The sequence below is a fragment of the Leucoraja erinacea genome, chromosome 10 (assembly GCF_028641065.1).
Source record: "Leucoraja erinacea ecotype New England chromosome 10, Leri_hhj_1, whole genome shotgun sequence".
Lineage (NCBI taxonomy): Eukaryota > Metazoa > Chordata > Chondrichthyes > Rajiformes > Rajidae > Leucoraja > Leucoraja erinaceus.
Window position 1 is genome coordinate 61,062,768 of NC_073386.1, and position 14,888 is coordinate 61,077,655.

A 14,888-nucleotide genomic window follows, 5' to 3' on the forward strand; every position below is an offset into this window, starting at 1 on the left:
ATTAGGAGTCACTTCTGGGCTGACTCAGAAGACAGTTTGGCTGAAGATACCACAAGTGTGCTGGGGGTGCAGGAACAACACAACCAGCAGCAGGAGCAGGCTGTAAATCACAACTACCAAATACCCAGCACCAGGGAACTGTGTTTCAGTGTCCTGCGGTGAACAGCTATCTGAGGGATACTGCCATTTGGGCAACCTGTTGAAACAAGTCAAGAAGCTCGATGAGGGCCGTCGGGCTCATGAAGGCCACATCATCACACAAGACCTCACATCTCCAGTGGCAGCACCCCTACGCACCCACCAGCAAACCACGATACACTGAAGCTGGTGAAAGCTTGAAGGCCGTACGACCAGGACAAAGGTCTTTTTCAGGCCACAGCCTAGAACGGCCTTCCTGGAAGATGCGCCAACCCCGTACTCGAGCTCCTCTACCTCCCAGGAGCAGAAGTGCAAAAATCATGCACACATGGTTAAGGCAGCTCCTGGGTCGGGTTGCATAAGTCCTTCCATTCAGATAAAGGTATGGAGCCACATCGATGATGTCTCCTGTCACGGATACATGTTGGTAATATTTAAACTGGTTTGAATATTTACACTGTTTGGGATAACATGAGATTAGTTTATACTGCACAACAGGTATGGTTGGAGTTGCCTTTCAAGGTAGGCTCACAATTATGGGAGATGTGGACTGATCATTGTCAACAGCCTCAACCCGCATGTGCAGTATAGACTTTTCTGAATAACTTCCATGTGATCATTTCCGCTCACAGGGTTCGGAGATATTTGAAATTTAACCGGATGAGGCAATGATACACTCAGCAGCATCACTACAATCAGTGCTTCGGCTGCACAGAGCTAACAAATAAGTGTTATGGCCAATCTGGATGATATTGAACATACTGTATTTTACTAAATTAGCCTTATCAGCCATAGTTATATTTGAGAATTGGGTTTCTCACCCGTCCAGTTAAATTTAAATTATGTTGATACCAACTGAAACTATTGATTATTGGGATACTATTAATCCATTTATTTGTCTGGGATTCCACTCGGAGACAAAGGTTAGACCTCTGTTATTCCCAGCTGAAACTATCAAAGTCACAATGGTGGATGAACAGTATTCAGCGTTGCTCCACTAAACCGCTGTTTATGATTAGTCAAGCAGCGTAGACAGGGACATAGACTAAACTAAATGTTGCATATCCCATGGACCTTGGGTTGCGTGTGATCACGCATCTACACCAGTATGTCAAGGTCCCTAAGGTCCTTATAGACTCTGACTAGCAATATTGTTAGTTACATAAAACCTTGTTAGAAGGAATCACTACAAACCTTCTCCAGGGGGTTAAATGGGTCTGGCATATACAGGGGTGAACATTGACATTTTGAGTCTCACTCCACCAGGACTGCTATACCTCAGCAGCAGTGTTATGGACTACATCCTAGCGGCTGCAGGATGGTCAAACTAACGATCTGTCCAAATATTCAGAATAAACCCATTGCCAGATCGGGGGTATTTGCCAACTCTATGTTAGGTCTGTTTCATACTTCCTCCCGGTTGAGGGAGGTTACTATTGCCACAATTGTTCATTAATAGCATCAACATGTCTATATCTATGTCATGTCTGAATGCATTATTAATGTTCACTCATCATTGGCCTATTGATGCAGTGTATGACGCCTAGACTCGTTTCCATGGCATGAAGCTGAGCTTTAAAATCTTCATGTAGTCACTCAGGTGACTCCGAAGTAAAATAGTAAGATTAAACGAGAACTTACATGTTTGAAGTTTGATCTTTATTTTATGAGGAGTAACGTTGAGGGATTACGTGCCCTTCACGTCCACCCTCTATCATAAAGGTCAACTGGTGTTCTAGTTTCTCTTATCTTACTATGTTCAGTTCAATAACTGTTGTCTGTGATTTCACACCGCTGCTTTGAAGATTGACACGCATGCGTACTGGCGGGGTCTTCACCTAATCCCTCAGCGTTACTCCTCATAAAATAAAGATCAAACTTCAAACTGGTAAGTTCAGATTCAGATTCAGATTCAATTTTAATTGTCATTGTCAGTGTACAGTACAGAGACAACGAAATGCATTTAGCATCTCCCTGGAAGAGCGACATAGCAAACGATTTGAATAAATAATAATAAGTGTCCGGGGGGGATTGGCAGTCACCGAGGTACGTTGTTGAGTAGAGTGACAGCCGCCGTTCTCGTTTAATCTTACTATCAATGCACGTTTGACATTGAGGTCAGATGCAAATTGGCCAATCCTGCGCTTTGTTTTATGGTCGCTAGGCAGCAAGGACACTGGGATCATGGCTGCCTCCTCATTACATCAATAGCAATTGCAAGGTTTCCATGGATAAAGGTATGCTAACCTTGCTGATAATTTTGTTTTTCATTTGATTTATCTTTATATTGTTATAATGTGTACTGGTAAATAAAACTGATAAATAACAAATGTAGAGCTAGGGTTAGGATTAGGGTCAGTCTGTTTGTCAGTCTTCCAGTCTGTCAATCAGTCTGTCAGTCAGTCTGTCAGTTAGTCAGTCAGTCAGCCAGTCAGTCAGTCTGTCTGTCAGTCAATCTGTCTGTCTGTCAGTCAGGCTGTCAGTCTGTCAGTCTGGCCGTCGGTGGTGAGGGTTGGGCCGGGCCTCTGCCGGGAGGTGAGCATTGGGCTGGGCCTCAGCCGGGAGGTGAGGGTTGGGCCACTGGGAGGTGAGCGTTGGGCTGCCAGGAGGTAAGGGTTGGGCTGCCGGGTGGTGCGGGTTGGGCCGGGTCTCCGCCAGGAGGTGAGCGTTGGGCTGCGAGGAGTCGGTCGGGCTGTCGGCCGGCCGGTGTTGCAGCAAGCGAGCAGTCTTGTTAAACTGAGTTATTTTGTCAATCTAAAGTCAACTTGACTCAAACGCTTGTAGCTGTTGAAATCGATTCTTTATTCTGCTGAGACTAGTCTCTGAATCTTCCAACACAGAGCTGATGCTCTAGGGCGGGTCCAGAGAAGAGTAACGTTGGCATTTGTATAGGTATTAGCCATTTCAGATACAGAGGCTATGACAAGCTAGTAACCAATCATCTGAGTCCTTCTGGTGATTTACAGCATCAGTCACATGATCCCCCTTCCCTGGCCTCATCTTACAACCTTTGTTTGCCTGTGGTATAACTTTGCTTAGAATTATTTTATTTCAACACGGCAAAACCCCAGTAGGCTCAATTATCATGGACCTCTCCTCAAAATATAAGATACATATGTAATACAATGATCACACAAGTCATACACACTTTCCATACCAAGAAGAAAGATATCTCTATAAATCTAAACAAAGTCTAATGTTTACAGTCCTACTAAGACAATACATTTCATAAATTGTTTCACTACAATTTTACACAGTTTAAAATACTATTACCTATGTATTTAAAACATTAATTATATGATTTTTTGCTGAATTACAGTTTCTAAGTTCAAAACCCGCACACACCTCCCAACCAAGCATACATGGGTCGTAAATCTGTCAACTTAATTAATGTGTTTGGTGCCAGGATACAACTCAATTCTAAATTGTAACCCCATTCCTGTTATCTGGAAGCTGGATTTCCAATCTCATGTACAAGGCAGAACACAAAGTAGATTTACAACTCAGACCATTACATCTGCTTCTTTGACTTTCTATAAACAAATCCATCAACCCATCAATTATTTTCCTCTCTAAGCATCCATCCTTATCACAACCTCATTATAATTTAACATAGCCAATGTTAATTATAGAGTCTATTATCTCTCAGCCTTGAAGTCTGTCTCGATCTCAGCATAACCTCACAGCTCAAGAATGCCATAGAGAAAGAGCAGATGACCTCTGGCCTAAGGAGAGGCCGCATTCAGTAATCCATTCTTCAACACACATCATATCAAATACAATTTCCTCCAGCGTTATAATTGCCCCAAAGATAGATACATAATATATCCCTTCTGCTCTCGGATTCTGTAATTTAAAATAAATAAAGAGAATGGTACTTTGATTTTCTTTTTCTTGTAACATTGTTTATTGTAACATACTTGTTACTGTATTATTATTACTACCTGACCAGACCTATACCATACTTTTGAATGTACATAGTACCTCTTTTACTCTGTGCCCACTAAGAAGATGAGTCATGGAAGTAGGTGACTATAATGAATCAATCCTGGAACTTGGCAAGTGAGATTAAATAACAATGGCTGAAGTGGCTTTTTTTTTGGGGGGAGGGTGGGGGGGGATATCAACTTTAAATGAACAGAAACATACTTGTCACAACTTGTCTGCTTGATATTTAAACCATATCCTGAAAAGCAAAGTAAAGACTGTCCAAATACATCTAAAAGTCACTTTAATTGTCATCTGAGTCGCTCTCGAGCAGAGCATCCTGCTCATCAGACTTGTCAGGGTGAGATCCCGAGGCAGATGCTGCAGCTGGGTCTTCTCCCATGTCAGGCCTCCTTGCCCTCATCCCCCCTGCATGCCACAAGCTGCAACAGGGTATATTTCTGTACACACACACACACACACACACACACACACACACACACACACACACACACACACACACACACACACACACACACACACACACACACACACACACACACACACACACACACACACACACATCAGAACAACACACATTCGGGCTCATCATCAGAATGACACACATGGGAATCAAGACATTGACTCGCTGGGAATCAAAACAGTGATTCACAGAATCTTCCCAGCCCGCACTGCAATGTAGTAAGCATTCACATAACATGCGAGCATCGTGCACACAGGGAGGTGGTTCTGTTATGATCACAAGGCGAAGATGGTATTGTGACATAACAATACAGATTGTGCAGTGCGCGAAATCTGTAAAACAATGTGGTACTAATCGTGTGTGTACGAATTTAAGAAGGAATTGCAGATGCTGGAAAATCGAAGGTAGACAAAAGTGCTAGTGAAACTCAGCAGGTGAGGCAGCATCTATGGAGTGAAGGAAATAGGCAATGTTTTGGGCTGAAACCCTTCTTCAGACGTGTGTACTTGAGCTGGCGATCTGAGCGAGAGCGCTACAGAATTCAATTTTTATTTACGTTAATCAGGCCTATACGAAGCTTTTCAAAAAGTAGGGTGACATGACAGGATTACAAACATTTTATGTGAAATAATGTGCGCGCAGCGCACAAAACGAGCGCAAAGCTCAAAGTCCTTCGTGGCCGGGGTCTAGGGCCCTGGAAGCTCTGGGGTTTTAGATGCTCTCTCTGAATTCTGATCCTTATTTTAGAGCAATTTTGCACCAAATCAATGACCAATATTTCAGAAATAATTTTGGTTGAGTCAGGAGTATTGAGTGGGTGGAATGGGATGATTTTTTTAAATCAAGAATTTAAATTGTCCTTGGTTTAATAAACAAGTTTTACTGTTGTAAAATGTTATGTAAAATGTTATAAAGCAACATACAAAAACTGCAAATAAAATATTGCAAATAAATGTAATGGTGTAAGGCTTCAGTTATTTGAACAGCAGCATCACAACAATTTGTGATCTTGTTTATGAGTCATCATGGAACTAGAATTTGTTATAATAGTATGACAGTAAAATAGGGTAGTTTGAAAGTGGTCATAGTAATGTAAATGCACTGTTTAGTTTGACTTAAATTTTCATGATGAAATTGAAGTCGAACGAAATGTTGTATTCACATCACTTACATCATTACACATTTTGAATTCTCAAACACAATGTGATTGAATAATTGCAGAGCTGCCATGTTTCACCAAGCATTTCCGTATTTTGATGACTGAAATTTTGTTGGGGAAATTGGTATTTCTCACGTAAATGCAAGAGAATGTATTTCACAGAAACTGGATTTTAAAAATCAGTATTTTGCATGCAACCTCATTTATTCTCAAATATCAGTATGGAATACTAAAAATCAGTATTACTGAACTGTGAAACCATTTTTGAAATGTGAATTTATAATTCTTGATTTTGATTCAATCATTCAGTCTGATCTTGGATGTGTGTGTGCTTGTCCGTGTGTGTCTTTAATCACATCTTCTTGAAAAGGGTAAGGGTAAAACTGTTACATATTCCGGTAGAGATTTTTCCCCTGGAGTCCAAAATTGGCATATCTGAAAAATTCATGCTTATTTCCCGAGTTATTCATGAAAATCTTCAAAAATCTGACAAACTTTGAAGTCTACGCTGTCTTGCTCACACTGCGGGTGTCGTCACCCTTCCCTCCTCCTTTGGTTGATGTCCGCTCCCTACTGCTCCTCCCTTCCTCTCCCCTCACCTCCCCTCTCATCTCATCCCCCACCTCTCCCCCCCTCCTCCTCTCCCCCTCCTCTCCCTTCCCCAGCCTCTCCCCTCCCCCAGCCTCTCCCCTCCCCCCTCTCCCCCTCCCCCAGCCTCTCTCCTCTCTCCCCCCCCCCTCCTCTAACCCCCTCTCCCTCCCACCAGTCACTAAGAAGCTGCAGCAGGTCGCCACAAGGAGCCATTCAAGTGGCGGGTTGGTGAAGGCGGATTGCGGTGCTCGCACTCCGACCTCAGCTGTCGCTTCTCCCGAGCCTGCTCGGGCTTGGACAGTTTCTCCGAGCACTGCGGAGTCGAGCCCAAGGTGATCGAGAACCTGGCCAGGGAGAAGTTTGCCGCCAACACCGCCTTCGAAAGCCTTTCGAATGTTTTAATAAACCTCTAAGTCGCCTTCCCCATAATAACATCTGGCATTTTCCCTCCATCCAATAACTGCCCTCACTATGGATCAGTTGTGATGGATCAATTATTACTCTGGTTCTTAATTCCTCTATCCTGGGAAATAAGCACTGTGTATTCACCCTATTCCCCTCACTTTTTATACACCTCTATAAGATCACCCCTCAGCCTCCTGCGCTCCAAGGAATAAAGTCCGAGCTTCCCCAATCTCTCACTGTAGCGGGCAACATCATTATATTAACCATATAACTATATAACAATTACAGCACGGAAACAGGCCATCTCGGCCCTACAAGTCCGTTCCGAACAAATTTGTTTTCCCCTTAGTCCCACCTGCCTGCACTCATACCATAACCATACCATTACCTGATGTTAGGGACACAACACGGAAAGGGGCCCCTTTGACCCACCAAGTCCGTGTCAACCAGTACACTATCACTATCCTCCACACACCAGGGGCAATTTTTACTGAAACCAATTAACTTACAAACTGCATGTCTTTGGAGTGTGGGTGGAAACTGATAAGTTCTTAAGGAACTTATGTTAAGTTGCAAGAGAAGGACTTGGATACATAGCCCACAAAGGAATAAAGAGCACACATAGGAAAGCAGATGGCTTGTTATAACATGGAGATGTCGATATAAATATGCATAGCTTTGTTTGCTTTGAAGCGGCTATAACTGTCAGAGGTTGTATTTGGATTAGGTTGGTGCTTAGAGTGGAGGTTGTTAATGGGATCTCTTCCCAGGACAGGCACCATTTGTATTTTCTTTGTGACACATCTTTGAGCTCGGCTGTGTCATAAAGGGGATTTATGGTTGTCTATATTGGGTTGTAGGCACCAAGGGTAGATACTAGTCTGTGAGATGGTTTGTGCTGTTTAAATGTATTTATGTTGAGATAAGAGATAAGGCACGGGTGATGGTTGTGTGACCTATGCAAAAGGGTTTCTTATGGTTATAGAAAACTGATAAAGTAACTCTGTTTTGATAATCTTTCATTTGTTGTGTAGTATGCTATTAGTGAAGACGCCTTACATTCCTTTCCTCCAGAGATAGAAGGGGGAGGTCGTAATACAGAATGAAATTAGACCCGAGCTTGGGAAGAAGCAATCAAGCGTGACAAGTATATGGCCTTTGTGTGCTTGGAGTTGGAAATTGTGTGATTAGAAATAACACCAGGGGCAATTTTTACTGAAACCAATTAACTTACAAAACTACATGTCTTTGGAGTGTGGGTGGAAACTGGAACCCACACGGTCACATGGAGAAGGTACAAACTCCAAACAGACAGCATCCGTAGTCAGGATGGAACCCGGATCTCTGGTGCTGTGAGGCAGCATCTCTACCATTGCACCACTGTGCCACCCATGTAATGTGTAACACTGTGCATTATGACATTCTTGTACCATAAAGACACTGTATAAAAGTCATTTATTGAAGGTGCCTGGTACACAATTCTCATCTCCAGTTTTTTAAACATTTTTCAGATACTGGGCAAACTTGAAACTTTGGTTCAAGCAAAAGATAAGTAAAGAGGAGTTTGATTTGGAAGCCAGGAGGCTCCTTACTCATGATAATGGTAAGATATATGATTGCTTATTTCCTTTTCCTTTGAGATATATCTGTACACTTTTTGACAGAAAACAATGAGGTGACTTTGTACTCAGCAACTTGGCCTGGACCTGCCATGTCAAAGCAATGGCCAAGAAAGCCCCCCACCCTCTCTGCTTCCTTAGAAGCCTTAGGAAGTTCGGCATGTCCCCAACAACTCTCACCAACTTTAACAGATGCACAGCAGAAAGCATTTTATCAATGCTTGTATTCCCTCATGCAACCGTCCTTTTGTATTCATTCAAAATATATCAAGGGTGCATCACAGCATGGTTTGGGAACAGCTCCATCCAAGAGCACAAGAAATTGCAGAGAGTTGTAGACACAGCTCAGAACATCACACAAACCAACCTCCCTTCCACTGACTCCATGTACACTTCACACTACCTCAGCAAGGATACCAGCATAATCAAGGTTCTAGTCTCACCCCAGTCACTCCCTCTTCTCTCCTCTCCAATTTGCCAAGAAGTACAGAAGTGTGAAAACACACACGTCCAGATTCAGGGACAGTTTCTTCCCTGCTGTTACCAGGCAACTGAACCATCCTACCACCAACTGGAGAGCGGCCCTGAGCTACTATCTACCTCATTGGAGATCCTCGGACTATCTTTACTTCGACTTTCTGGACATTATCTTGCACTAAATGTTATTTCCTTTATCATGTATCTACACTGGATGGCTGGATTGTAATCGTGTATTGTCTTTCCACTAACTGGTTAGCACGCAACAAAGCTCTTCACTGTACCTTGGTGCACGTGACAATAAACTAAGCTAGAGTATTTTCCAAGGGAAACAGGTGACACCCCAATTTCCCTCCAGTGATGTATAAAGTTTTATCGTATCATAATACAGTAACTTAAATCAGTTGGAGTAAACTTGATGAACAACTTACCAGACTGATGAGGTATGTTCTCTCTCTGTTGCAAGTGGGGATTCACTGAAATGTATTTAGCTAATGTTCCGCTCAACATCCAAAATGTCCGGATAGTTTAGGTGAACATTGTCGATCGTGAGGCTAAAGGACTGCCTCACAGCAGCCAAATCCCTAAATGATTGTAGACAATAGATTCAATAATAACTTTTTTAATTGAATTAGATTGAAAAGCAAATAATTTTGAGACAACATGGAAAAGTGAGTGTTGCTCATCTTTCTTTTTCTGCATTGACAACCGTTTTGGACTTGGTTCTAAACTGTGGTGGATTAAGCATGAAATTACTGAAGGAAAAACTCATTTTTGTTTTACAGTGCACTCACATAATGACTTCTTGCTTGCCATCCTCACGAGATGTCAGATTATGGTTTCAGCTCCAGGTAAATGAGATTTTTATACTTTCTGCAAAAATACCCAATACTTATCTGTTTTAGTGCTACTCGTAACTCATGCTGTGTCTTTATCCCTCTGCTTACGGGCTACTGTCTTCTAATTGAGATGTGGCAAATTAAAATTCTCATCGACCTTTTCAAATCCCTCCCTGTTTTTGCTCTTCTCTATTCTTCAACCTTTACATTTGTAACTCCTCCCATTCTGGCCACCTCATTTTGCAGTGATCTTATGTTTCTTACAAAATGATGCATGAATATTTGCCACATTATTTAATAAAATGGAGGAAAGTTCTTCTGCCCTGCTCCTGTGCTCTTGGGTGGAGACCGAGAATGAGTGAATGATATAAGTGATGCTGTTAGCTGATAGAACAGGGTGAAGGCTAGTGAATATCAATAGGTATATCAGGGAGATGTAACAAAGATCAGCCTGAAGAAGGGTCCCGACCGGAAATGTCATCTATCCATGTTCTCCATGGATGCTGCCTGAGCCGCTGAGTTACTTCGGCAGTGTGTCTCTTTTTTGTTAAACCAGCAGGGTGCAGTTCCTTGTTTCTACTATTTCTACTAGTCATTTCTCTGTTCTCTCAGGTGACACCTGCGCACGTATCATTCAATCATCCCAGTTTCCTTCATAAGTGATAGGATCAGAATTTGGTCATTGGGCTCATCATGGCTGATCCATCTCTCCCTCCTAACCCCATACTCCCGCCTGCTCCCCACAACCCCATAACACCTGTACTAATCAAGAATCTATCTATCTCTGCCTTAAAAAGATCTATTGACAGCCTCCACAGCCTTCTGTGACAATGAATTCTATAGATTCACCATCCTCTGTCTAAATTAATTTCTCCTCATCTTCTTCCTAAATGAACGTTGTTTAATTCTGAGGCTATGACCTCTGGACCTATACTCTCCCAGCAGTAAAAACTTCCTCTCCACATCCACTCAATTCAGGCTTTTTACTATTTGGTAAGTTTCAATGAGGTTCCCCCTTAATCCTTCTAAACTCCAGCGAGTAGAGGCCCAGTGCCATTAAATGCTCATCATATGCTAACCCACTCATTCCTGTCACCTTATTTCACAGGAACAGTGTTGCGGGACTTTCCTCCATTTTATTAAATCATGTGGGGAATGTGGCACGTGCCATGCATTTTGCTGATAAATGTCCTGTGTGACCCGCAGGATAACTTTATCAACAACATTCGCAAAGACTACTAGTGACTCTTAAGAAATGAAGCCAACTCATACTGCCTTTGTACTGTTCACGTTACAGAAGGTACGTCCTCTCTACTATGGAACAGTCAATCGGCTGCTAAACCCGGTAAACCTAAAAGCAAAAAAAAGTTCCCATCCCTCCGGGCAAAGTTTGAAGTGAGTTACTTTCGAGCCGACGATTATTCTTCTTTTGGCTACTTGCTGAGCTCGTTAGGGAAGACATTTTGGTAAAATTATTTTCGTTTCCCGTAATTAAAAAGAACAAACTAAAGGCACCTGATACTCCGTTGATGAATAATGATGTAATTTTGTCGGCGTGGGCAGGTCGGGTCTGTTTCCACATTATATGACTATAACGGGGTGATTGAGGGCAAAAAAAGCATGCAAAAGAAAAAAGTGTTATTATGTTTTTATTTGCACTGTGTTACCATTTAACAATGATCACTAAATAAAAATCTTCACAGTTTAAATATTGAAAGCAGCAGATTGTAGTCACCCAGCATATCTCCATCTCGGTTATGTGGTTGGAGGCTTTATTTGGTTTCCAGGCCTGGAGGATGGGGAAGACAAAAGATCTTATTAATTAACTTAATGTGTTTATGGCTTGTTTTATTGCGTTTTGATTAGTTAGTTTCGGTCAACTAGTTTTTTTTCCATTATTTACATCAACCTTTTAAATAATATCAGTCTATGCTGGTCTCACATCGACAATTACAACCAAAACATGCTCTGATGATGGCTATTTAACTCAATCCATGGGTTTTAAAGATAGAAACTCACATTTTCATCGCCGAATCACATCCCTCTCAGGGTATTTTTAAGGTGGAGAGTAACAGATACTTGATGGATAGGGCTATCAAGAGTTATGGGGAGAAGGCAGGCAAATGGTTTTGAGAGGGAAGGATAGATCAGCCATGATTAAAAAGCACAGTAGACTTGATGGGCTGAATGGCCTAATCATGCTCCTTGAACTAATGAATAATGAATCTGAGCATCAGAGGCTCCTGAGGAAAAAGACTGTGCTGGAGTAACTCAGTGGTCGGGTGGCATCCCTGGAGAGCATGGATAGGTGGCGTTTCGGGTCTGGACACTTTTTCAGACTGATTGCGTGTGTGGGAGGAAGGAAGCCAGAGGGGTGGAGGGGCAGGACAAAGCATGGTAGGTCATGGGTGAACACAGGCGAGGCAGGTTAGTGATGGGCAGATATTTGGACAAAGGCCAGAGATGATCACGTACAAAGGTGCGAAATAAAAGGATTAGTGAGTTGCGAATTGTGAAGCTAGAGGATTGACGAGGTTCGAGTTGTGTCAGAATGAAGGGGGAGGGAAGAGATGGGTGCAAGATCGGCTCTGGGGAGGGGGGGTTTATAGGGGAGGGGATGCATGGGACCCAGGGTGAATGGGCAGGGGGTCCAGCGGAAATACTTCTGAATCTTGCTATAGCCCGGGGGTGGTGAATCTGTGCAATTCATTGCCATAGCAGGCTGTGAGGTCCAAGTCAATGGATAATATTAAGGCAGAGATAGATAGATCCTTGTTTAGACAGGTGACAGAGGTTATGGATGTGAGGTTAGGAGGGGGAGTTAGATAAGCCCTGATTGAACGGTGGAGTAGACATGATGGGCCGAATGACCTATTTCTTCTCCTATCCCTTATGAACTCATGCCTTGTAGCCTGATTCATGGGTACAGAAGATTAATAGGAATGGGCCTCCACAGGTCAGTATATGCAGGCAGTGACCCAGATCCAGCAACATTCAGCCAAACATTGCCCTGGTCCATCTACAATGGAGATAATGTTAGAATTGCTTATAAAAAATAGTAAATTTGGAATAACATTGTATTTGATCTTTTTTGTCAACTTAATGCCAGGATCAGATCCCATTTTTTTTCAGTAGATAGTGTGTGTGTAAACATTTCATTTAATTTAGCAATCCGATAGTTTTCATATTTCATGAAGCTTTTTGCTGAAGTACTTGCATCTTCCTCCAGCATCGTTTCCAAGCACAGAACCCTTTGTCAGGGGCACAGAACTTTGTAATGAAGGATCCCCAAGAGGAGGATGATGTGAAGTTTTGCACTCACACCATGGTGCTTCCCTCAAGAGGGCAATTAGAAGGCCGGATGATCGTAACAGCATTTGAATGTGGGTTGGATAATGTTTCTGAAGATGCAGTGGCAGCAGTGGTGCATGCATTGGAGGTACTGCATTATGTTGTTTTATTTCATTACAAACATATTTTGGTTCTTGTTCATTTAACCAAAGTTGCATCCCATGTACTAGCAGTAAAGCTGGGCGGCACAGTGGCACAGCAGTAGAGTTGCTGCCTTACAGCGCCATAGACCCAGGTTCGATCCTGGCCACAGGTGCTGTCTGTACAGAGTTTGTACCTTCTCCCCGTGACCGTGTGGGTTTTCTCCAGCTGCCCCAGTTTCCTCCCACACTCCAAAGGTACATGTTTGTAGGTTAACTTGGCTTCAGTAAATTGTCTCTAGTGTGCTGGAAAGTGTTTGTGTATGGGCTGGTCAACGCGGACTAGGTGGGCAAAATGGCCTCCTTATGTGTTGTATCTCTAAACTAAACTAAATAAATCAATGTTTCTTTCACCTGGATGCTGGGAAGACCAAAGTTGGGCAATTCCATAATTTTGGATGTACATTTCAGACACTTAAATGAGTTGCCAATGGAAAAATAATTACAAACAAGGAATTTTTATTTGACCAATATGTGACATCTACTGAGTAGAAAACAATTATAGATATAAATATAGTACAAACACCATAATGACTGTACTATTTAAAAAACACCACGTAGTCGGACGTACACAGAAAAGTGCGTTTTTCTGACATTGGAAATTCAACTGCAAATCTCTGAAGTATACTGGCTTTTTCTCAAAAATCACTCATAACCATTTCAGTTAGATGTAAAATGATGAGAAATGGCAAGAATAATGTGTCAATTCTACTTTCCAGTAATGAATAATTACGTTTTTTCTTTGTGTCGGACGTACAATGTCGGACGTACAGTATTGTCATGTCGGATGTACGTGTGCATGTCTATTTGTTGCAGACATTTTGTTAGTAATTAAGCCCTTACTACATTACTAACTACAGGTACACAACGTTTTATCCGAAAGCCTTGGGACCAGACACTTCCCGGATTTCGGAATTTTTCGGATTTTGGAATTGAAGATTTTTAGCGTAGATTAGGTAGGTAGCGCAGGCGGCTTGAAAAGTCTGGAGCGGCTGCCTCCTCCCCGGGGAGACCGGGGAATCATTGTAAATCATTGCTTAAATGTTAGTCGGTTAGTTTGGAGGGATTTTATGTGGTGGGGGGGGGGGTGAAGGGGGAAACTTTAATTCTTAGTCCCCTACCTGGTCGGAGAGGTGGGGAGCGGTCAATGCCTTACCGGGTCGCCGTGCAGTATGCTCCAGAGCGCTGTGGCCGCCGACTCCCAACATTGCAGAGCTGGGGCTGTGGGCGTCCGGCCGCGGGCGGCGCTGGATTTGGAGCGCCGCGCAGCCGGGGTAAAGTTGCCGGGGTCGGAGCTACATTTATTTATTTATTTATTTATTTATTTATTTATTTTTAAATTTTATTTTTATTAGAAGTACGGTAAATTACAATCCTACACAACACATATATCTTAATACATTTTTTGTACCGCTTCATTTTTTTTGAGCTTTAAGAAAAAGGTAGAAGTAAGGAAAGTAAAGAAAGTGCAAGAGAGTCGTGAAGTGCAAGAGTGTTGGGAAAAGAAAGCCCCTTAGGAAAGAAGTTAGAGAAGGAAGTAAAGTGAGAAAATAGACCCTAGAAAAGAAAGAAAGAGAAAATAGAAACAATCGCTCTATTATAACATTAAACTCCGCAGAAAGGGGACTACCAACCAAGTCTGTTTTTGTTGTTTTACCTCCCGTTACCAGGTCCTGATACCACTTATTTATATATTTGTTTTTTTTTAATTACTATTGCACCTCATATTTGTAATAGGTCCAGAAACATAGACCACGT

At 42.4% G+C, this 14,888-nt stretch overlaps 1 protein-coding gene across 2 annotated transcripts in view; it reads left to right on the top strand.

Annotated features, from left to right (window-relative positions):
- tada1 (transcriptional adaptor 1) overlaps positions 1-14,888 on the top strand; it is a 48,494-nt gene that overhangs the window by 5,811 nt on the left and 27,795 nt on the right. For both annotated transcript variants that reach the window (XM_055642458.1, XM_055642457.1), the window contains exons 2-5: positions 8,216-8,307; positions 9,586-9,651; positions 10,937-11,034; positions 12,869-13,078. In XM_055642458.1, coding sequence (XP_055498433.1) covers positions 8,216-8,307; positions 9,586-9,651; positions 10,937-11,034; positions 12,869-13,078 — 466 coding nt within the window. The remainder of the gene's footprint in view (positions 1-8,215; positions 8,308-9,585; positions 9,652-10,936; positions 11,035-12,868; positions 13,079-14,888) is intronic.